Below are 23,025 nucleotides of genomic sequence, written 5' to 3' on the forward strand. Positions count from 1 at the left end.
AGTACTAAAATGGGCGAAGGTCGCCACCAGAATATTAAAATTATTCAGGGTTTGGGCTCAGGAACGCCAAACTAGATTAAGGAAAATATATTTAATCCTGCAAGTGGCTTGCAATATCTCACAAGAGTATTTTATTCAGATTTGAAGAGTGGGTCTGGTTTTTACTTTCCTTCAGTTCAGTAACACCCAGCCTCGAAAATGTACCATGTTCCAATAGTTCAATTGAAAGTTTCCAATACCTCAAGAAATTCAGCCTTTCCCCTGCCAACTCTGCTCCTATAACGCGTCATAGTAACCTGGATTTAAACTCAACTTGGATTTAATTTTATGATTACTCAGGTACCTTAGAATTGTGAAATTATTTGAATGAAAAAAAGGCATCAAGCAGGTCGCGGCTTGTAATGGTGACTTTTTTTTTCTTTTTCTTGCATTAATATGTTAGCGTATTTATAAAATTTAAGAATTGCGGATCAACCATTAACATATCAGTAAATAGTATAACCTCGATTCTACAGCCGTCGTCTGACGAGGGGCGTAAATTACAACTGTGGTTAATGGCAAACCAAAACGTAGATTATCTTCTGGTTTGAAATTTCAATACGTTATTCATTGTCTTTTACTTTGAAACCCTTTTGACAATCTTGATTTTAAAATAGCAAAGCGACATTTTTTGCTATAATTTTAACAGCCGGATAGAAATATAAATATTACACTTTCTATGCATTGATGAATTGCTGCTGTTGTTTATTTGAAAAGTAGAATTCACAGACAGAATAAATTTAGGACATAATCGTGGTAATTTACGGTAATTGATTAAAACAAAATCGTCCAGAAATTATCTAACAGCTCCAATACAAATAAAGCATGGTACCCAGAAATTTAAAAAAAGTACGCACTCTGTGTAAATAAGTGCAAACCTGTGTGCAAATATAACTACTGCATTAATCCCTGCGGATAAATACAGATGTTCATGTGTGCAAGTGCACGTGCAGAAAAAAAGTCAGTTCGCAGGTGGTCTCAAGCTGCAGGTATATATTAAACAATAAAATGGCCCTTTGGAGTAGTGCTAACCACGATTACAACCAAGTCTGTGTGACTGACTATAAAAATAGTGTTTTTTTTAACATGAAAATGGAACTACATTAATTCGTCATAGAGTGAATTGTCCATGAATTCTCAGACTTCAGAATTGACGTTTCCCGAAGTACCATCAATATAACAAATATCTTATGTTCAATAAATGTTCAGGAAATTATTAATACATTTTCGGTACATTCCACACAAATAACACAGCAGGAAAAGTGGACGGGTGGCATTTTATAAATACGGGACACCTGTTAACTGAATGATAGTTTGACTAAAGCTTCCCAAAATATTTATTATACAGTATCAGAGATTAAAACAAAAATGCTTAAGATCCCATCTCGACAATATAAATTGACATACAAATCGACGCTTTCACTGGTAGGAGTATTTCAGTTAGTCCTTTCTCAGAATAATGGTGTAAGTAATTTTCCAATAATATCTTAAATTAGTCGTAACGCAATTTTATTAATCCAGCTAATATCGTTCAACTTTTACATTGCTTTCTTAACTGGTATTACCACTGAATTCAGGCACGGGAATTTTACAGACTCCTTAACTTAGAATAGAAATGAACGACTTATGTATATAAACAAAAAAGAAGCAAAAAGGATTTGCGGTGGAATATAATTGTCTAAAATTATTCAAATGAAAAATTAGATTCCGCTTTGGACATCTGAATGAATTCCCTTTAATAGAGAGACGCTCCTCTAGGGTTTAACAAAAGGGCCCAATCGGAATACAGTATGAGATAACCAGTTATTAAAACGACCGCCTCGTGTATCGATACAACTAGCAGATAATTGGTGAACGTTGAAAATGAAGTCGATACCATTGGTCCAGTTTCGCAGATGGGGATGAGGGTTATTGGTGAATGAATGAGCAGCCCTCACGGAGATTGGCCACGACGTTGGGATGGTTAGTGCTATTGGTGGATAGGGGCGGCGAAGGGTGCTTGAGTGGCTGGTGATGATGTGATTGGCAGCGGCCGGGGCTGTGCGCCATCCCCGCAGGGCTGAGCCTCGGGCGAATCAGCGCCGAATCACTGTGGGCTCAGCCACATTTAAACACTATGGAGGAGACTGAGCGCGACTGAATACAGAGCAGGGGGCCAGCGCACTCCGGGGAAACAGGAACCCGCCTTCACACACACAGCGGACAAATTGCACAGGAAAACGCCAAAAAAGAGAAGCTGGAATTTTAAAAGGATTTTTTTCCGGGTGTGAACGATTTCGAAGTTAAAATTCACTGCTGTCACTGAGCAGCAATTGGATTCATTTTTGGGGGCATTGCATTGCATCTGACAAACTTAACTTTCACGTTCCTTGCACAATCCGTCTGAAACCTTGAGGATCACAAAGCTGTAAAACCTACAATTTTGTGGCTGGGATCGAGATCTTCTTCTGGGTTTGCGTGGGGCGCTGCTCACCCTCTTTTGTTTTGGGAGTATAGGTGAAGGGGTTAAATCCAGACCAGAAAATCGAGGTTTTCTCGGAGTTGAAGACCGGCTGCGCCTTTTCATGGAAATCCACTGTAAGCACGACCCGTTTGCAGCAATGCATAGTAAGTAGGCAGCTCCTTCCCCGGCTCGTGTGGCGGTTCCTGGTGGGAGTGTGTGAGGAGTGCTGGAGCACTCGGTTTCATAGACCGATGTTCAGATGTCCCTGGACCCGGAGCAGCGCGAAGTCCTTGAAAGGGAACGTGCTTTGCTGAAAATCACAACCGACTCACACGTGCACGTCTAATTTTACTATCATTCCTGATTTTCCGAATTAAAAGCGAGTTAATTAATCAATTTCTTTAATTCTCATAATTAAATAGAAAACAGCAACATTCGAGGACCCAATTATAATATTATCTTAATTATATATACCTTTACTCAAATAAGACACGGTATTGTTGCTTTTTGTGGTGAACCATGTTTATCGTGAACGTCAGTGGCTTTAGTAGAAGATAATTAACATTCTTGAACCAAATGAAATGATTTAGTTGCCAGTAAGTTGTAAAAGAGTATTAACCAAGGCAATAAATAGGTTCGACGCCTAACGGTTTCGTTCCGCATTATCTAAATTACGTTTACTGTTGTATGTGGCGAATAATAAGCTGAGATAAAATAGTGAAATCTTCATTGATGGTGTTGGGCGACACCGAAATCTCCAGCATGTTTGTTTTGGTTGACAGAGTTGGCTGGGACTTGTCCATTTGGTCGATGTTATATGAAATGACACATCCTATCACGGTGTGTTAAGTGTTATTATACCTACAGCTTGTAAACAGATGCTTTATCAACTCGAACTAATCATATTGTACCAGGGTCTATCTAGACCTACTTTAGGAATGCCACCTCTGGCCAGGTTTACAGAGTGTAAAAGAGGGTTTAGTTTATATCTCAGACGACAAAACAAAATATATCGATTTAAAATTGTTACAACATAGTGATGTGGAGCAACTGCGCATACGCTAACTTTAAAGATCGAAACAAATATTATTGATTTTTAGGAAGAGATCTTGTTAGCGAAGTCGTGTATTTTAGAATCATATTCAGTGTTAATCTATTTCAAGACTGAATTATACATTCGGTCCGTTCGCAATATGAAGTAACTACAGCTTCATTGTATGCTGTTTTAAAATAAGCGTTAACCTTAGACACAAGCTGGGAACTGACAGGGAATTTTCCGATCCGGAGCGCAATCGGATGATTATTTTTTGGGAAAAAAAAAGAAATCTGCGAATTTGGAAGTGGGAATTTTTCTGTTCCAGAGACTGAGTTGAGGTACCATTTCACTGAAAACGAAACGGAAGTAATGCATATTTTTGACTCATTAGCAAAGCGTTAATTGCATTTAGTGCTAAACCCAGTAAAGGTAGGAACGAAAGAGACTAAGAACCTCCCGGTGTAGATTACCCCTCTGCTGCAGGTATCAATCTATTCTTGTTATAACTTTCCTTCCCTCCGGCAGTGACACACACTAATAAAAACAATCCATGAGGTTTATATGGGAGGATTTATGTCAAACACTCCAAGTTTTCCCGAAAACAATTTTGTTGCCGATTTTCATTTATTACCACTTAGGGACGTATTTTAATTCATTTGAATCCATATTGGAATATAGTTTTAAAAAACAAATATCGTCCCGAATCAGAATTTATAATTTAATTTCCCATTCTACAAAGCAGCAGAAATGTTCTATTGCCTGAGGATAAAAAACGTGCTGTGATCCACCTCTCTAACCCAATGGTAAATATTAAATATTCGGTTACATTCGCTGAGCGAATCCAACCGTTCACAATTCTGCAACCGATTACTCAAATGGAACATGTCTTGTTCCCAGAAGACCGTGATCGGGACTAATATCTGTCCACAGATCTCCGAGCCACAGGAAGCTGAAGTTTCATCGAAAGGGGCGCGTTTTCTGTTCCGAATTCAGTGGGTCATTTTCACTTTCAGTCAACATCTCGCGTTTCTCAGCCTCACATCAATGATCCTTCCTGTGCATTTTCAAAGCTGCCAACAGCGACTGTACATAGTCTTGGCCTATATTTAATTACATTTATAATCCAATGGAGTGTACCTGAGGGGCAGTTGTTGGTTGAGAGCGTGTGGACGTGATCTGAGGGGTGTCCCAGAAAGCTGCTGTGTCCTTGCCTCCCTGGAACTGTTCCCCTTCTTAACTAAATGCCGCGGGTTGCCCACCTCACCGACCGTCTCCTAACTTCTCGAGCCCATGTCTTATATTCCAAAACCGTTGACCACCCGACTCGCCACCCACCCCATCCGAATCGTATCTTGCGGCGACCGTGTAAAGCAAGGGGTTCGGAACTCCTCTCCCTATATTGTTTGCTGGCCCGTTCATTGCCGATAATTCTGCCGGGGGGGAGACCGACTGAGTGCCTATCGGAAAGCTGCAGTGTTTCTTTTCTTTCTCTCTCTGTTTTGTGCATTGTATACAGGGCATGGCGGGGTGAATCAGCTTGGGGGTGTGTTTGTGAATGGCCGCCCTCTCCCAGATGTTGTCCGGCAGCGAATTGTGGAACTGGCCCACCAAGGAGTGAGACCCTGTGATATCTCCAGACAGCTCAGAGTGAGCCACGGCTGCGTTAGCAAGATACTGGGCAGGTAAGAACCAAGAGGAAAGAAAAATGTCAAACATGGTATCTGCCTGGAACCAAATGGGGTCCAAACTGATATTTACAGCTCTGCAAAAATTTCATTTTAGAGTAACGTCAACCCTGAAAAATGATCCGGATAGAGTGTGAATTTGGAAATGGATAGAAATGATACATTGGTGTGCAAAGCCGAATTCCGAGCGGGAAGCGAAAACCCTAAATAAATTAGAAATTATAGTGCAAGGATGAAGACGTTCATCATCGGGCAATGTGTTCAGTGGAATAGTAATAATAGAAACAATCTTATGGGTTAGAAAGTAATAATGAGAAATAGTGTTAGAGGCAAGAGAATCAGAAGTAATTCAAACCTAACATTACAGATATAAGAAGCAGAAATAATCCAAGAGCGACATATCGCAGACAAAGCCTTTCCTGCAGGTAATCCATCAGAAAGGATATAACAACAAGGTAATCCTTAAATTAAGAGAATCAGATATCAGAGAATAGCAGGAAACGATTCGCCAAAACCCCAGCAAGTAAAAGCCATGCATAATACAGAAGAAATCCCTAGGTTATAAGAAAGCAAAATAATCCTTTAATATATGTCCAGCCTCCGAACAGACAGTAAATAGCTGGTAGGTACAAAGATAAATATTAGAAATGCCTAGGAAACGCATAGACACAGTTAACACATTAATGTGCAGGGCGGTGATTATACACACGGCTGCTGTTCAGTGTCAGTGTCTGCTGTTACTTTTTTTTTTAAACAGAGACTCTTCAGGGTGACAGCGAGAGCACCTTCTACCCCTTCATTCTACTCTCACTTCAAAGCGCAACCCCGACCCCTGGCAGTATTTAGACGGACTCGCATTCATGCTGCCTGGTACAAAAGATGAGGGCGTCGAATCCAGGTGCAGGAGGATACATAAACATCTAATATCATACCCATACATAGAGACGAACATTTCCAACAAGACTTTTTGCCTCGATATATAGAGCAAAAATAAATGATGGCTGGTGGTATGCGAACATCCACAATCATGGACATCTGCTCACATCGGCTCCAAGACATGTATCTCTCACCCCGCCATGAAACCAACAAGCTAAACATTACTTATTTACACAGAGCAAAAACAAATTCACACAAATTCGAGCTAAAAAGCGAATTCAGCAAAACACCGTTTATTCTCGGGCTAATTAAATGTATTTGCCTTCATATTTCATATATTTTGATGATGTTGCGTTTTGTAAAATAAATCATCAATTTCATGTTAAAGTAAGAAGTTCCTTTATTAATTATTTGCTAAACTATTAATGTTATGGAATAATATTCATCTAGTTCCACCGTTTGTACTGTGGGGTGAGAGAGATAACTATAGTGGAGAAATATTATTGCAGATATTGTGTAAGGTGGTGGGTTTTGAACAGATTAAATCCTTCTATTATCTTATATTACCACGATTGGAAATAGCAATTGCTTGTGCATAAACGCTGGGCCCGGGGTACAGATGGGACGTCATTACCCAAGTCAGGTCAATTTATCAAACCACAAGCGGGAGATGGACCTCTTTTTTTAATTGATGCCCTGCCATAGCCCGGGTCAGTGATCATTGGAAACTTTGTTTTAACTTTAGCACCTTGATTCTTATTTCCCTTTGCGTTTGCATCAGCTCCATTGTATTTTGGTGGGATTTGAAAACTGCGGGCTCCCATTGATTTTGTTCGGCCAGGACAAGAGTGATTGATTTATCACAGGTCCCGGTGAGAAAATATTGTCCTAAAAAATAATTGACTCTTTCGAAATCTGAAAACGAGTTTCGATTTTAAAGTACAATATTACAAAATCGTAATGTGGCCAATAATCAGATAATTTAAACGAAATGTTGGAGAAATCTGGGCCAGTTGTTTTTGGCGGCCCTGGGATCTGAAAAGCTCCGTGGAGTTGATGCTACGGTTGGAACCAGGCCACCTGCGATAGTTAATCAAACTTGGATAAATCAGGTCTTTCTCCTTGGATTAACCCGGATCCCAGTTGTCATTGTACTGTGTATCCCCCTTTTTGCTGATTTGCTTTGTTTTTGCACAATTTCCAACGCACCTATTGACATGCAGTTGATTCGACTCCCTTACCAAGTTGAAAGTTGACCAAGAGAATAACGATACACTTTCTAGACCAGGTTGCAGATCAAGGCAGAATGCTTCTTATGTGTAAGTTATGAAATGTTGGTGAGTTGATATAGGCAGGCGCTGGAATAAATTAACGGACCACTACAACGCTTACATTTGCTAACCGCTCCATTTGAGTTATAAATCTTAATAAATTTGACACGAGTAGAGGAAGACTGTCATTTACTAATTAATTTAACAATTAACTGAAAGCTATCGTCTGCTGTGTGGGCGAAATTCGGACATGTTTCTAGCCAAGGTTTCACGTTCTAACTACAAGGAGGAATAATTTGTTCCACCACAAACTCTGAATACGCTCCACGTTCCCATTTCCTCGCCACAGCTAACTTCTTCCCACCAGACCCTGAGCAATAATAGAAATCTGTTGGCTTCAGATCCGTCTCGGCAGCAACCGCTCGTAGAAAGAGAAATGAAATGTCCAGGAAGAAGCAAAGAGTGTGGAGGGTGATGAGCGCAGTGAAACCGGAATTAGCATTCAGGTCCCCACTGACTAAGCTTTAAGCACCACCAACAGTCCATAGTTGCCACCAGTCATTTTCTCCCCCACTCTATTACATACATTTATTCCCTTAACGCTGTGTTAAGACCATCACGGTCCTATTTCATGCAATTCTAGTCTGCTTAAAACATATCGGAAGATCCACTCCATTCGCATCTTGTAGGAATAGGAGGAATTGATATGAGAGTGTCTTTGCCTCGTGATGTCTGCTTAGGAGAAGGTTCATAGTTTTGTGGGTTGACAAAAATGGAGAAACTCAGCGGGTGAGGTAGCATCTATGGAGCGAAGGAATAGGCAACGTTTCGGGTCGAGACCCTTCTTCAGCCAAATAATTTTGTGATAGTTTGTCTGAAATATTTGGTGATTTATTGATCTATTACTCAATGGTAAGGCTACTGTACTTAATCACTTTAGTAAGCAAAAAATGTTTAAATATTCCTTTGGAAACTTCCACTTTTCTGCTTCTCCAACAGTTAGACCATACGCGTCACATCCACTCGTAGGTCTATAGAACACAAGACATGTCTAAGATTTTTTCCCCGGACTTTCAAGGGGTTCATAAAGACAATTTTGATTCCTAAATACCCAGCTAGATAAATATGGTACTAATTCAGAGGCAATTTGTTTTATTTTGGGGTCTATGTACATTGCTGTAGTTTCAAAGGATATCTTCTTTCACACTCTCGCATTACACAACAGGGATCTCAGTTTAACACTGCGCTGAAATCAGTAATGCGGAAACATGTCCTTGGACAGTGCTCCATGGAAAATAAATCTGACCTTGAACGAGAGAGAGAGAAAGGGAGAGAGAGAGAGGGAGAGAGAGAGAGGGGGGGGGGGGGGGGGTGGAGCGGCAGACAGACAAAAAGAAAGAGACCCTGGAACACAGAAAAAAAGCCGAGAGGGTTGTTCAGGCAGAGAGAAGGAAAGGCGGAATTAAATATACCGCGTTCTTGTGTTTATCGGAGAAAAGAAGGGGTAAGAGTGATGAAAAGAGTGCAGTGTTTCGCCCGCTCAATCCTCCCGTTTATACAAGAATGGGCGTTTTTTTGCCGGAAGTGATTATGTGTATGTCCTGGCCCGGCTGGTGCCCGGCTCCCGCTCACAGGGAGCAGTATGCTGAGGCCGGAGCTTGTAACAGGCACCTGACTTGGTTCTGGAAATCAGTTGTGATAAACCGTTAACAGGAGCATCCTGAAGGTGTCTCTGTTTGGTGAATTGTCTTTCCAGCCAGCCTTTAGTCTTCTGGACATGCTTCAGCCCCTTGTGGAGGTTCACTTACTTTGCTGTCCACGACCGAAATGAACATAAAAAATGTGGAAATCAAAGTAACTTCTTTGCAAGCCTTGACTTCGGGCTATTGATAACTCCACACCCCCTATTTTGGCTGAATAGGTTCAAGTATTTGCCAATCTTTATTCATGTGGGCAATCTGATGGAAGCGTGGGCTGGTTATTTTTATATCCCAGTCTCTCTCCCCACCCCCACCCCCTTCTACCAGGTCCTGTCTTTTCCCTGAGTTTCTCGATCTGTACCCCTGTTTTGTTTTGTTTTTGCTACTGCGACCCTTTTCACCCTTCTACTGGAATCTAGCCCATCACCAGGATCAGGACAAGGGCCAGAATGCTGACAATGGATGTTCGGGCTCACTCTTCTAAATTAATGCACACAATTGGGCCAAAGACCAGATTACCGCCATGTTGCTGCCAGCAGCCCAGACAAGCTCACACGATGCAAAATCTAATAATATTAACAAAACATAACCCACATACAGAAATAAAAAAACTATCGAGAAGTGACCGGATTTGGTGGATGAGGACGTGTATGGCTAAAATTGCCATCTTAAAGTGTGAAAATAACACAAGTAGAGAAATAGGGTGGGAAAAGAGAAATGAAAGGGGAATATGTTTACAGTCCTTAAAACATTTTTTTCAAAAGTAAAAGGCAATCAAAAGATTGAAACCTAATAACAATGGAGATAATTTTAGCTTGGAATGTATGTTGCTGCTTCACATTATGTACGCTAATGCTTACTCGTGGCATCAGATTCACATGCTTTTTTGACCCATTTAAATTTAAACTAATTAAATATTTCAATTTCTTTATTCATTAGATTTTATCCTAAACTTTTATCTTCTTTAAGTGGATTACCACTGTGTCAGATTTATGGAAGGAGAATATCGCAATCAACAATTACTAAAAGAACAACTAGCAATTGGGGTTAAGGTTCTGAACGATTACTTAGTTAAAGCCTACGTGCACAAACACTGCCTCGCAGCGCCAGAATACCAGGTCCGATCCTGACCTAGGGTATAGAGTTTGCATCTGTGACAGCGTGTGTTTCCTTTGCATGCTTCAGTTTCTACACCCATCCCAAAGATGTGCGAAGTTGCAGATTAATTTGCCTCTGTAAATTGCCCGTAGTGTGTAGAGAGTGACAGAGAAACACACACACGTATCATCGGGTGATCGATGGTCGACGTATATTGGGAAGGTCTATTTCCACGCTGCATCTCAGAGATATGTCAAGGATAAGAATGAGGGAATCAAAACGTTATTTACAGTGAGATCCTGGTGTTCTCCCATTCACCCTGGCAACTGAAGAAGGGTTTCGGCCCGAAACGTCGCCTATTTCCTTCGCTCCATAGATGCTGCTGCACCCGCTGAGTTTCTCCAGCAATTTTGTGTACCCTGATATTTGCAACGTGTTCCATGGCTGGGACCTGAAGGTGTGGGTTTGTGCCGGAAATTTACAATGCATAACGTTAATCCACAAGGCAGTACCGTGGTCATTGGTACAGTGCGATGCGTGCTGATTCTTCAGGAAACTGTTTATGTGCCTTCTGATGAATGAAGACATTGGTAACATGTCGCCTTGGTCTAAGTCTTTCTCGCAACACAATTAAATTATCTTATAACTTGAGGTTGAGTAGTTAATTGTGATCGTAGTACTTTTTCCTAAGGAAAAGTAAATCTGATTTTGTCCCTCTCCCGTATATAAATTATTTCTCATTTGATGTAAAGAATGAAATCCATTTTTAAATTTGCCAATGATTTGCCAGAGGCAGTCCTCCCCACACAGTTAACTTGCATAACATGTTTCCTAAAATAACACATTTTATTATTGATTATTTTAATTAAACCTGTATATAAAATGTATAAACTAAATCTTAATGTCAGAAAATTTGTCCTGCCGTCCCCTTTACAACTTAAATGTCAATCATCTGTTGAAGTTTTGAGAAACACAAGGTTTTTTTGTGTATACTCCTACCACAAACACTAATGTTATTTTTGATAATTCTCTCCCATGTTTTATTTTTCATCAAAACCGTGACCAGGCAAAAGAGTTTACAGAATCATGTTAAGTAGATAATACCTTCTTCATATAAAAAAAAAGGACGGTGCGAGTGGGGCGGGCAATTTTGCACAAAAAATTGCATCAGACCCCTCCGAAATGTTCCGAGCACTCCACAGACAAGGATTTGAAGGCTATTAATGTGACGAACACAGTTTTAATATATATCAGCTAGAACTAGTACATACGCCCATCTGTCCTTTAACATTTTGGTATGTCGACGGGTATAATGTAACAAGACTTTTCCTGTCACTGAATGGTTTTCCAACCTATTTTCTATACTCTTGCGAAACTCTTGTGTCTAGCTCCCGGTGTATGGCTTGGTTCTGCTTTTCTGCTTTTCACGTCACCCTGTCCGTGTCTTCGCTCTATTTATTACATAAATCTTTCCCTGTCCCCACTTCACCATAACTTGGCCACCGATGATTGTGTTAGATATGTATAAGCAAAGATTCAAATATCCAGCCGACTGAGTCGCAAAGCAATTTTTGCAAAGGAGAGCTATAGAAACGTTAAAATGAAATATGTTTTAAAGTATTAAACCATTATAACATTGAAGTACTGAAATAATCCTATATAAAAATATTGATGTATGATGGCAAAACATGTTAAACTGTGATCATTCCATTTATTTCAGGCAGAATATTCCTCTGTTCTTTATCTGGAAGTGCTTCGCTTCAATTATGTGCTATTATTTCAGAATAAAATATATTTTTTAAAGTGATCATTGCATCTGAAGAAGATGCGTTTGAAGAAGGGTCCCGACACGAAATGTCGCTTATCCATTCCCTCCACAGATGCTGGCTGACCCGTGGTGTTCCTCCAGCACTTTGTGTTTTGATCATTGCATTTTGTTGCCCTTTTTTAAAGACTAATAATACCAATGCTAGATCATGATTATCGTGTATTATCATGACGGTGACATCAGCACAGCAAACATTAAACAAGAGAGGCTTTAACCTCCCCAAGTGTCCTGTAAGTGGCCACTGTGCAAATGATTCACTTGTAATTTCCTTGTTCGGAAAATTACTGAGCGATAAGTATATTGGAGCAATACATATGGTTTAATATACACATATGGAGACATGCTTAACACATGCCATATATCCCAGTGTATAAACACCCACATACACACGTTTAACAGACAGTGTCCATTAGTCAAGCGGGTGTGGATGGAATGAGTCCACCACCAATCGACGCCATTTGATTGGGATCTATCCTGCCAGCCCCTCTTCTCATCTGTTTCAATATAGCATAGCATTATCATATATTCTAGGGAATGTCGGTCCATTCACACCAATACTCAGATCAGTTCTGCTCATCCAAATTTCCTTAAATATTTAGTTTTATTTTTATTTTTTGAGATACCGCGTGGAATGAGGCTCTTCGGCCCACCGACCGACCAACGATTATCCGTACACCAGTCCCAACCCTACACATTAACGACGCCAATTAACCTGCAAACATGCAACACCGGAGCACCCGGAGAAAACTCGCGCAGTCACGGAGCCGCACAGACAGCACCTTAAGTCAAGATCGAACTCAAGTCTCTGAAACTGTGCTGTTACCGCTACGCCACTGTGCCGACCCTAACGAGATAACTAATAGTTCATTGTTGTATTTTCAATTAGAGGAACGTTTTTCTGCTGCTTATTCAAATTGAACGTGGAATTATGCACTGATTATTGGTCAAATGTAGCAGATTAACTAGAACAGGAGTAAATTCTGTTTGGAACCCCACTCCGGTTTTCCAGCATTGTGTCCTATCTCCGGTAACGCTCTCAAAAATCTCTTTTTTTTTTAAGGTACTATGAGACTGGGAGTATAAAGCCGGGAGTAATTGGAGGATCCAAACCAAAGGTCGCTACACCGAAAGTGGTGGATAAAATCGCCGACTACAAGCGTCAAAATCCCACCATGTTTGCCTGGGAGATCCGAGATAGACTGTTGGCGGAACGAGTGTGTGACAATGAATCGGTGCCCAGTGTCAGTTCCATCAACAGGTACCACACATAGGCGGTGAACTTTCCAACATTAACCAATAAATCACCCTTAACCCGCAGATTGCGGCGGTTTCAGGCAGGTTTTAAATTTTACAAAATATATTTGGAGAAGATCGATCTATAGATTAAACATCTCCTTTGAAAACAAAATTTAAGATAATACTGTATTTAGTTTCCATCATCTCCATTCCGTTTTCCAAAGAACTAGAATCCTAACCACGGGACCGTTCTTCCACTAATATTCCTCACGTTGTGACTCTTCCTTTGCTTTGTTTCAAGGTATTTTATCTTGTTTTTAATGTATTTTTTTTTTACCTATCAGAAATACGTTTCTCTCAGCCCCCAAAGCTGTTGTGTCTTTGTTCTGCTACATTTATCAGCTTTCTTTAATTTGATTGCTTGTGATGTACACTATATCAAGGTCATTATTTCTTACTTTCATTCCTACCTTGCATTATGGGGCTCATAAAATGTAGTTCCTTTTAATTATTCTATGATAGAGGTTTCTTGGTATCTGTCACGACCTTTCCCCACCACTGGCAGGAGGCGTTACACAGTCCCTTCACCTCCTGCCCCACACCATCCAGGTACCTAAACAGCATTTCCAAGTGAGGCAGAGGTTTGCCTGCACCTCTTCCAACCTGGCAATAAGTGAGTTCGGTATTCCGGAAAACGCAAGGAATCATGGGATTTGTCAAATGTCACTCGCGATAAATGTGCTGTGAATGGATACAGACCTGCTTTTCATCCATAGTCAGGATCAAATCCGGGTCTCCGATGCTGCAAGAACTGTAGAATTGCTACTGCATCGTCCCCGTCCCCTCCCGAGTGTTCCATCCCTGTCTGTGGACGGCCGGAGATGTACGCGGTGACCCTGGACTGACGGGAAACCGGCCTGGAGCAATGGCGGCCCAGGCTTATGGCCCTCATGGAGAAGAATTGCTAACTCCAGCTCAACTCTGCCTGTCCCGCCGGGCTAACCGACAGCCCTGGACTGATGGGACACCGGCCCGGAGCAGTGGAGTTAACGCTGGAGTTAGTGCTAGCTGTAAGCCTGGGCCGCCACTGCTCTGGGCCGGTGTACCATCAGTCCAGGGACACCCCGGACTTCTCCGGCCACCCTGGACAGGGATGGGACACTCATGAGGGGACAGGGACAGTCCAGTAGCAGCGCCGGAGACCCGGGTTTGATCCTGTCTACGGATGAAATGCAGGCCTGTTTCCATGCAGCAGCATAGCTGCTGAGAATGTTTATCGCGCGTGACCTATGACCTGGGCATGAGCAGTCGGTATTCTGAACTTGCTTATTGCATTACATGCTCACTAGGTGACCACCTCTATCCTGGAGAAGCCAAGCATTAACTATGTGGTGTTTTTGCAGTTTGCACCCTGCACCCTTTCCACAAGCTACCAGTTGCACATCATATCACTTCCATTTCCCACTTCCACACCGAATCTGTCTGTCCTTGGACTTCTTCATTGCAAAGGTGAATTGGAGGAACAACATCACATGTTCAACTTGGGTACCATACAGCCCAATGGTACAAATGTTGAATTTTCAAATTTTAGGTAACTCACACCCACTGTGTTTGTTATTCCTCCCCACATACTCACATTTGTCATTATCTTTTCTCCCTTTGTTCAGTTTACCCACCCCCTTCCCCCTCCCCATCTCCCACTCCCCCACCTAGTTCCATTGACCCATTATTACAGCTTACCTGATTCTCAACTCCCTTGGACATCTGTATACTGGCAATCATTTCTCTTCCCTCACAGATCTGCTACAGGGTCTTAATCCAAAAAATATCTCCATGCACATTTTGCCTCTACAGATGCTGCTAGGCCTGCTGAGTTCTTCCAGTGTTCTATGTTTTGTTCCATATTATAGCACCTACAGTCCCTTCTGGCTTCTAACTCCTTGTTCCCATCTGCAGCATTGGCTCCAGGCATTGATTGTCCTTTATCACACTTACAGCCAAATCATTCACCAGGATTTCAGAAGGCACACTTACTTTTCTTGCTCAACAGAACCCAGGACTGGTTTTCCTTCTTTTCTCATCAATTGCTCTCTATTCCTGGTTGACTGCATTTTTCTCGTGATTCAAACACTGCTCCAAAAGCATCTTCCTGGCAGTCCTAGACAGAATGTGACCATCCACTCATTATTTCCCATCAACCGTTCTCTATTTTATGCATCCAACTATGGCCAGTTCCTCTTTAGTTTTCTCCTGTGGTGTAAAAAACCCATCTTGATACCCTTTAGACTGCATTCATTTTCACCCTGGTGGAATTAAAGATAAATATCACACTTCATTTCTTCAACTGATTGCCTTGGTTTCTCAAAATAATAAAATGGTTGCATTTGTCATACTTCTTTCCTCTTATACGAATCACTTTCATAATCCTAATTTGGAATTATTAATTTTGATTTCAAATCTTGTGTTCCTTTCCCATTCTTGTTTGCTTCGTGTTTTTTTTCTTCTTCTTCTTTAAGATCTTTCTTGAAAGTCACCCCTTTAGGCGTTCATCCTATAGCTCAATATGGTGCTTTAAGGTTTTTCTTTGTTTGATTATACTGCAAATCATCAGAGTATTTTTTGTTTATGTTCAAGATGTGATATAAATGGAAATGATGTTTGAGTTGAATTGTACATTGGAGCCAGGTTTAGAGGAGGAATAATCTGCGGAGGAAAAGCAATATGTATTTATACTGCACCCTTGACAGAGACCTCAGAGCAACATAGGTAGAGAAATCTTGGCAACCACCCTCAATTTCTAAAATGGTACATTGAATAACTTCTTCTCTTACCCTGACAAGTGAAAACAAATATAACATCTCCCTTGTTTACCCTCACTAATTGAGATTAAAGGATTAAAGCTGCTCGAAGCGCAACATCTTCCTGTTTTACCTATCTAAGATAACAGGCAATACAATCTAGGCTTTTTCTTTCATTAAAAAATGATTTGTTCCAATGTGAAAACATCTTAATGCAATGAAAAGTTATGAAAAACTTAACGCTTGAAATGCACTAGTTTGTTCATTTTAATAACCGAGAGAATAACAGAGAAATGAAAATATTATATTGAATCTAGAAGAAATTTTAGATCAGTTAAATGTTATTTATAAAAGTGTTATGGTAGGTACAAACAGGCATGGTACAATTGAATGTAAAACCCAAACCTAATTCGCCACGTAGGCAGGAATAGTTTAACCACAGTAACATTTTCCTGCAACAGAGCTGGCTATGAATGAACTTTCATAAATAGAATGAGATCTATATTTATTTAACAGCAATAATAAGACATTCTTTGTGATGTGCTTATTATAAAAGGCATCTGCGCATCAAATTGTAATAAACCTTTTATTATTGCAGAAAAGTAACATCAAATTACATCTGTTTTTAAAAGGCAAACATATATTACGTATTTTTGAAGACCTGGGTTTACAATAGAGAGTTTCCCAAACCCCAAAAAAATGTTAGACTTGTTTTTAAAATAATATTTAATAATTTTCTATGTTCTAGACCTCACTAGTAGGTGAGAATTTATTGTCATTCTCTAATTGCCTTTGAGAAAGTGATGATGAGCTTCTTTCCTGCAGTGTGGTGAAGGACCAACATGATATTGAGATGGAGTTTCAGGATTTAAACCCAGCAGCATCAAAGGATGAACAATAGATTCCAAATCAGTTCGTAAGCTGCAGGAGCAGAATTAGGCCATTCAGCCCAATGAGTCTAATCCACCATTCAATCATGACTGATCTCTCTTTTCCTCTCAACCCCATTCTCTTGCCATTTCTCCATAACCTTTGACATCATAACTAATCAATAATCTGTCATCCCTGCTTTAAAAATACCCAATGACTTGGCCTCCACAACCATCTGTGCTAATGATTTCCACAGATTCACCACCCTCTGACTTAATAAATTCCTCCTCATCACCTTTTATTCTGAGGCTGTGCCCGTTGGTCCTACACCCTCCCACCAGTGGAAACATGCTCTCTACATCCACTCTCTCTGGGCCTTTCACTATTCAGTAAGTTACAATGAGGTCCCCCCATATCCTTCTAAACTCCAGCAAGTACAGGCATCCCAAACATCCCTGGGATCATTCTCGTAAACCTTCTCTGGCCTTCTCCAAAGCCAGAACATCGTTCCTCAGATATGGGGCCTAAAACTGTGCATAATACTCCAAATGTGTAATAAAGCCTCAGAATTACATCTTTGTTTTTATAGTCTAGTCCTCTCGAAATAACTGCTATCATTGCATTTGTCTTCCCTACTGCTTTCAATTTACAAATTAACCTTTTGGGAATCCTGCATCAGCACTCCGAAGTACCTTTGCACCAATGTAAGTGTCTGATCAGGATGTTGTGTGATTTGGAGGGGAACTGCAGTTATGCTGCTGTCACCCTTGTCCTTCTCAGAATTGGAGGCTGCCAATTTGGGAGTTGCTGTGGGAAGACCTTTGTCAATGCCTCAGTGATAAATCACTCACTATTTTGATCTAATTTTGCATAAACATCCCTTTCTCAAGAATCTCATAAGAAATAATGGCACTGACTTTGGATCAGTGGCAGTTCAGTTCCCACTGAAGCTTTTTATTGGCTTCTGATCCCCTCATACCAATTTTTGGGCACAAAATAAGGCTTTATGGGGTCTCATGGATGTTCCATAATTCAATGACTGAATTAGACAAAGACTGAATTAATCTTGGCCTAAACCCCACCAATGCTTGATACCTCTAAGGTTTAAAAATCTAACCCAATTCTCGATTCCTTCGCTAGAGGAATCATTCTCCTCATATCTGCACTTCAGAAATTGGCTTCTTTCAATAAGATCACCTCTCATTGTTCTAAATCCCAGAGAGTCAGCCCAAGCTAATTTCTCTCCTCTTTCACTGGGACCAATCTAGTGAACTTTGTCTGCTCGGACTCTATGGCTGGCAGTTTTCCTTTTGCAGTGCACCAACCAGCTGGCACATCACGAAATGCTGTCCATCAGAAGCAAAATCTCCCTACCCATGAACAATATCTTCCTTGTAATTGCAATTGTATTTATGGAGTAATAGGCAATGCATCCACAACCTTTACAGTCATTTAGAATCCCAGGATTCAGGCGATCAGGTCACCCGTATTTGTCAGTCATTAGACGTATTGGTTTGCCTAATACATCTTCTCTGGTGATGATGATGCTTTACTTCATTGCCTTCCTTTTGCTTCTGATCATTTTTGTGGCTTTTTTCATCACCTTTCCTGTAAACAGATCCAAATGATATATTTGTATTTATATATAATTTACGTTTTTTCTGCTATTTCCACATCTCTTGTTATTAATTCACCCATCCCATTATTTAAGGGATAAATGATTATTTTTGCTGGTTGCTTTCTTTTTAAATACCTTGTAAAAAATCTTGCGATTGTTTAATTTTTGTTGCTCATTGATATTTCACTATATCTTTATAACATTTTAAATTGACTTTTGCTAGTTTCTTATAAATTCTCCCATTCATCTGCTTTACAAGGATTTCCCACATTAAAAGCAACATAATCTCAGCTGTGCAATAAATGAAACAAGAAAAGATAATTTGCCCCTTTTGGAATGAACCTAAAAGATCCATGGGACATTTTATGGTTTCCATAGTTATCTGGCCAAGTTTCATACTGCAATACTCAATGAAACAATTATCTGGTCATTCATTCCATCTCCTGCTTGTGAACTGTGGAAGAATAAAAAATGGTTGTGTTTGTGTACATTATAATAGTGACTACATTTGAAAAATACTTCATTCATTTTGAAGCATTTTGGTCATTATGAAGATATGAAGGATTTTTTTTGCATCATAGCTTTATGGTAAACAAACCCTCACACATCCTCAACAGCCCAGCTCAATATTACTTACCGTAAGTTTGGAGCCAAAGATTGGATGGCTCCATTTGTCTTGGCTGTCACATGATTTGGAGTAAAAACACTTTAAAAAATGTTCTTCTTATTCAGGATTATTCGAACAAAGGTGCAGCAGCCTCCAAATCAGCAATCGCCAGTTTTATCCCATACTATCGGTAAGAATCATTGCAAAACTGTTGTTTCTCTTGTGTCAGAGATAAATTGCTCTAAATTTCAAAGACCTGGCATTTAATCTGATGATGAACTGCATCAGAGCAACTAATCAGAGTAGAAATTAATTCATGCTCTCTCTGTCAGTCCCTTTCTGTACTGTTATTTGTGATTTTCTAACCTGTGGCCCCACAGCTACGACCCATATGTTGGTCATTTTTCATTATAGCTCCTTATCTGATTGGGGTTTGTGGGAAAGTGCCCATACTTCACATGAGAGTTGGGTGGCTCTTAAGGGTTTGAAGTTTGTCTGGTAAAACTGTGAGCAGACGTGTAGACCTTTTGAAACCTCAAGAACGCATTGGTTGTCATGTCACAGAGTTTGTTCTCTTTGTTCAATCGGATGCATAATATTCTGAATATAATTGATTCTTAGCGAACTGAGTTTATCATTTGATTTTCTCCAATGTTTGTATGACTAAGTATTATATTTGATCCAACATAAAAATGATTTTACCCCTCACTTTAAATGTCACTTTGATTTCTTTCTAGAACTGATAACTTTAAATCTGGTCAAATATCTAAGGGCCACATCTTTTAATTTATTTACTGAACAAAGAGAGCATGAACTAATTTGGTTAACCTCATCTCTTACTCCTGAGCATGCTTTGCTTTTTATATGAATATACATCAGGCCATTATTATATTCATTCTTGATCAGTTTATATCTGAGCTCAAACAGGACAGAAGATTAACCTCTAATTAGTTACCACTCATCTGGGCAATAACTGTAATGTAATCTGATTGTTATTACTGTTGGGTTTCTGTCTTACAATGAAAATGCATCAACTTCTCCACCACCTCGGTGTTCCTTAGCAACTTATAGTTTAAATGCAATTCACCGATATAACTTGGGTTCTGAAGTCTGACGATTATTTCGATAAAAAGATTTCACATTGTAATACAAAATTGAAATCCAAAATTTAAAGTGGCAATAGAATGGCCATAGAATGTGATGTAATTAAAGTAATACATCCATAAAGGAAACTATATTACATTTTCTGCATCATTAAGCACAAAGGAGTTATGAAACTTTTATTCTTTTCTTTTAATTCCCCTTTCTCAGTTTCCCATTCGGTGTTGATTGTGGCTTTGCAATTTGCAGTGTGTGATTTAACTTTCCACCAAAATTGAACTTTTTTTTAATTGACCTTTATTTTAAGCATAACCCTCAGTGCTTGTGTAAGTTTATGATCCACAGCACAGATGAGCAATTGAAAGGCATGCTCTAGCTGACCTGCTAATGTGTGGATTTTGGCCATTATTAGCATCTGAGTTATGATAATGCGCAACACCGAGTCAAAATTCATAGCTCCATTAGCAAGGGTGTATGGAAGCTCATTCTTTCTTGCCCTGTTCGTATGCCTCGTTCTTGCAGTGGACCATGCTGAGGTGCAGTTCCACAGGTAGTTGCATTCCCTGTCCCATTTTTTATGTAATCTCAGATACCAGGCCTCAGTAGACAATTTGTGTACATGTATGTTACTGACTTGGGGTAAACTAGTAAGTGTATTTTATTATCAATAGTTTCTCAAGAACTCAATGGATCAATTTCCTTATGGTTCTCGGGTTCAGTGGGCTAATAACAAACAACTTATTTTGAGTTTGATGAACTTGTATCCACAGGATTCTAAAAAAATCAATCAATCAATTAACACTGACTTGTGGTGAATTCAACCAAAATCCATAATTTCCATTTAGGCAAATAGCCACATGTTTCTAATACTTTCAAATTACTTTGCTGGGATAGTGTTCAATTGGGTGAAACAATAGAATGTAAATATGACCTTAGAGATCAAACAGAGATGTGGGGACAGACTTTGGTACCAAACTATATGTATCGAGACTGTAGGAATACTTTGATGATTTTTTGACCAGATATGTTACAATGGGTGATGTGTTTATGCTGTCATTGAGGTGAGAACACATGCACTGAAATGCATGAAGTAGCAAACCAGTCATGTGCTAGGAATCCTTTGTTGGATTTGGCTTTGACTTTCAGCCTGGAAAATACACATTGTTTATTATTGAAAATTTAGTGTGTAAAGAAGAGTAGATATTTTACCAACTTTCAAATTTCCTAATATGACTGTATATCTCAATGTACTTGGCTGACTATATTCCTGTACTGTGAATCAATAATAAAAAAATATTGGAATTGAAATTATCTATAAGGCTACAGGTCAGAGTTACTTCTTTTCTCCCCTAATGTTGAATATTCACAGACATAGTCAGGAATTAATCATGATCATGCCAAGTGTGGCAAATTGATTTGTATGATCCCTGTCCTTGAAACTCAACCCTTGTTGGGAAGTCAGCAAAGATGGATCCAGTCTGAAGAAACGTCATCCATTCTTTCTCTCCAGAGATGATGCCTGTCCCGCTGAGTAACTCCAGCATTTTTTGTGTCTACCTTCGATTTAAACCAGCATCTGCAGTTCTTTCCTGCACAAGACAGATCCAGACTGAGTTCCACAGAAGAAAGGTGTGGGGAACTAAGATTTAGTTTACAATGTCTCCAAATGAACTAATGGTATTTATCATTGACATCCATAGCACCAAGCACTGTGCCCGTGACTCCTGTTCCTTCTGCTGTCAATGATTCTGCGGGATCTTCCTATTCCATCAGTGGAATTCTGGGAATCACACCATCTAATAATGAGAATAACAAGAGGAAACGCAATGATGGTAAGTGATAAAGTATTGGATTACAAAAAAACCCACTTTCAGGGAATCATGAAGCATGTTGTAATAACCAATGAGAGAAATGCAGGCATTTTGGTGTGGCCCAATGGCACACCAACTTGAGTTCCATGTTCAAAGCTGACCCCTGGTGCATCTGCTCGTTCTTCGTGTGATTGCATGGATTTCCTCTGATGTTCTGGTTGCTTGCATTTCCCAAAGATATGCTAATTAGCAGGTTAATTGGTCACTGTTTATTATACCGAGTGTGATGTGTAGTAGAATCTGTAGGGAGTTGATAGGCATTTTGTAAGAATAAAAATGGAATTAATGTAGGATCAGTGTTAATGTGCATAGAAAGAACTGCAGATGCTGGTATGTAAATAGCGTGAATGTATGTTTGATATTTGGTGTTGTCTCATTTGGCTGAAGGGCCCCTTTTATTACTGTGGGTCGCTCTGACTTTTCTTCGGGTAGACGTTCTACTATATATCAATTAATCGAAACTCATTGGACTAACATCTGTGCAGATGATGTTGATATTGTGAAACTATAATTAAGTGAAAATAAATATTCATATTTCTTATAATTTATAAACAAAAACACAAACTTCAGTCCATAGTCAAAAGACTTGGTCATAGAAGACATAAAATAGTGGTGGGTGTTGTTCTGCCTGAAGGTCTGCAACCAGCGTGGTTCTACACGGATCCTTGGTGATCAGCTCCATCTTCCTAATTATTTATCTCGCCTGGGTCCACTTATCACTTACGATCTCCACATCATCTCCCCCTTTCACATTGAACATGGCTATCTATCCTCGACACTCCTAGTCCCGATACAGAATATCCCCAGAACAGTGACCATTCCTTTGCCTCCACAGATGTTGCGTGATCCACTGAGTTATTTTAGCAGTTTGTTTTTTGTTCCAAGTTCTACTTTCTGTATTCCCCTTTGGCTCTAGACACCAGGCTGCTGTCTGGATTAAATGGTATT

At 39.9% G+C, this 23,025-nt stretch overlaps 1 protein-coding gene across 2 annotated transcripts in view; it reads left to right on the forward strand.

The window, feature by feature from the left end:
• Positions 1-608: 608 nt before the first annotated feature.
• Positions 609-23,025, forward strand: part of pax5 (paired box 5) — a 241,329-nt gene continuing 218,912 nt past the window's right edge. For both annotated transcript variants that reach the window (XM_055632720.1, XM_055632719.1), the window contains exons 1-5: positions 609-2,646; positions 5,035-5,200; positions 13,037-13,234; positions 19,231-19,295; positions 21,907-22,038. In XM_055632720.1, coding sequence (XP_055488695.1) covers positions 2,604-2,646; positions 5,035-5,200; positions 13,037-13,234; positions 19,231-19,295; positions 21,907-22,038 — 604 coding nt within the window. In that variant the 5' untranslated portion in view covers positions 609-2,603. The remainder of the gene's footprint in view (positions 2,647-5,034; positions 5,201-13,036; positions 13,235-19,230; positions 19,296-21,906; positions 22,039-23,025) is intronic.

Source organism: Leucoraja erinacea, chromosome 3, assembly GCF_028641065.1.
Source record: "Leucoraja erinacea ecotype New England chromosome 3, Leri_hhj_1, whole genome shotgun sequence".
NCBI classification, from domain to species: Eukaryota; Metazoa; Chordata; class Chondrichthyes; order Rajiformes; family Rajidae; genus Leucoraja; species Leucoraja erinaceus.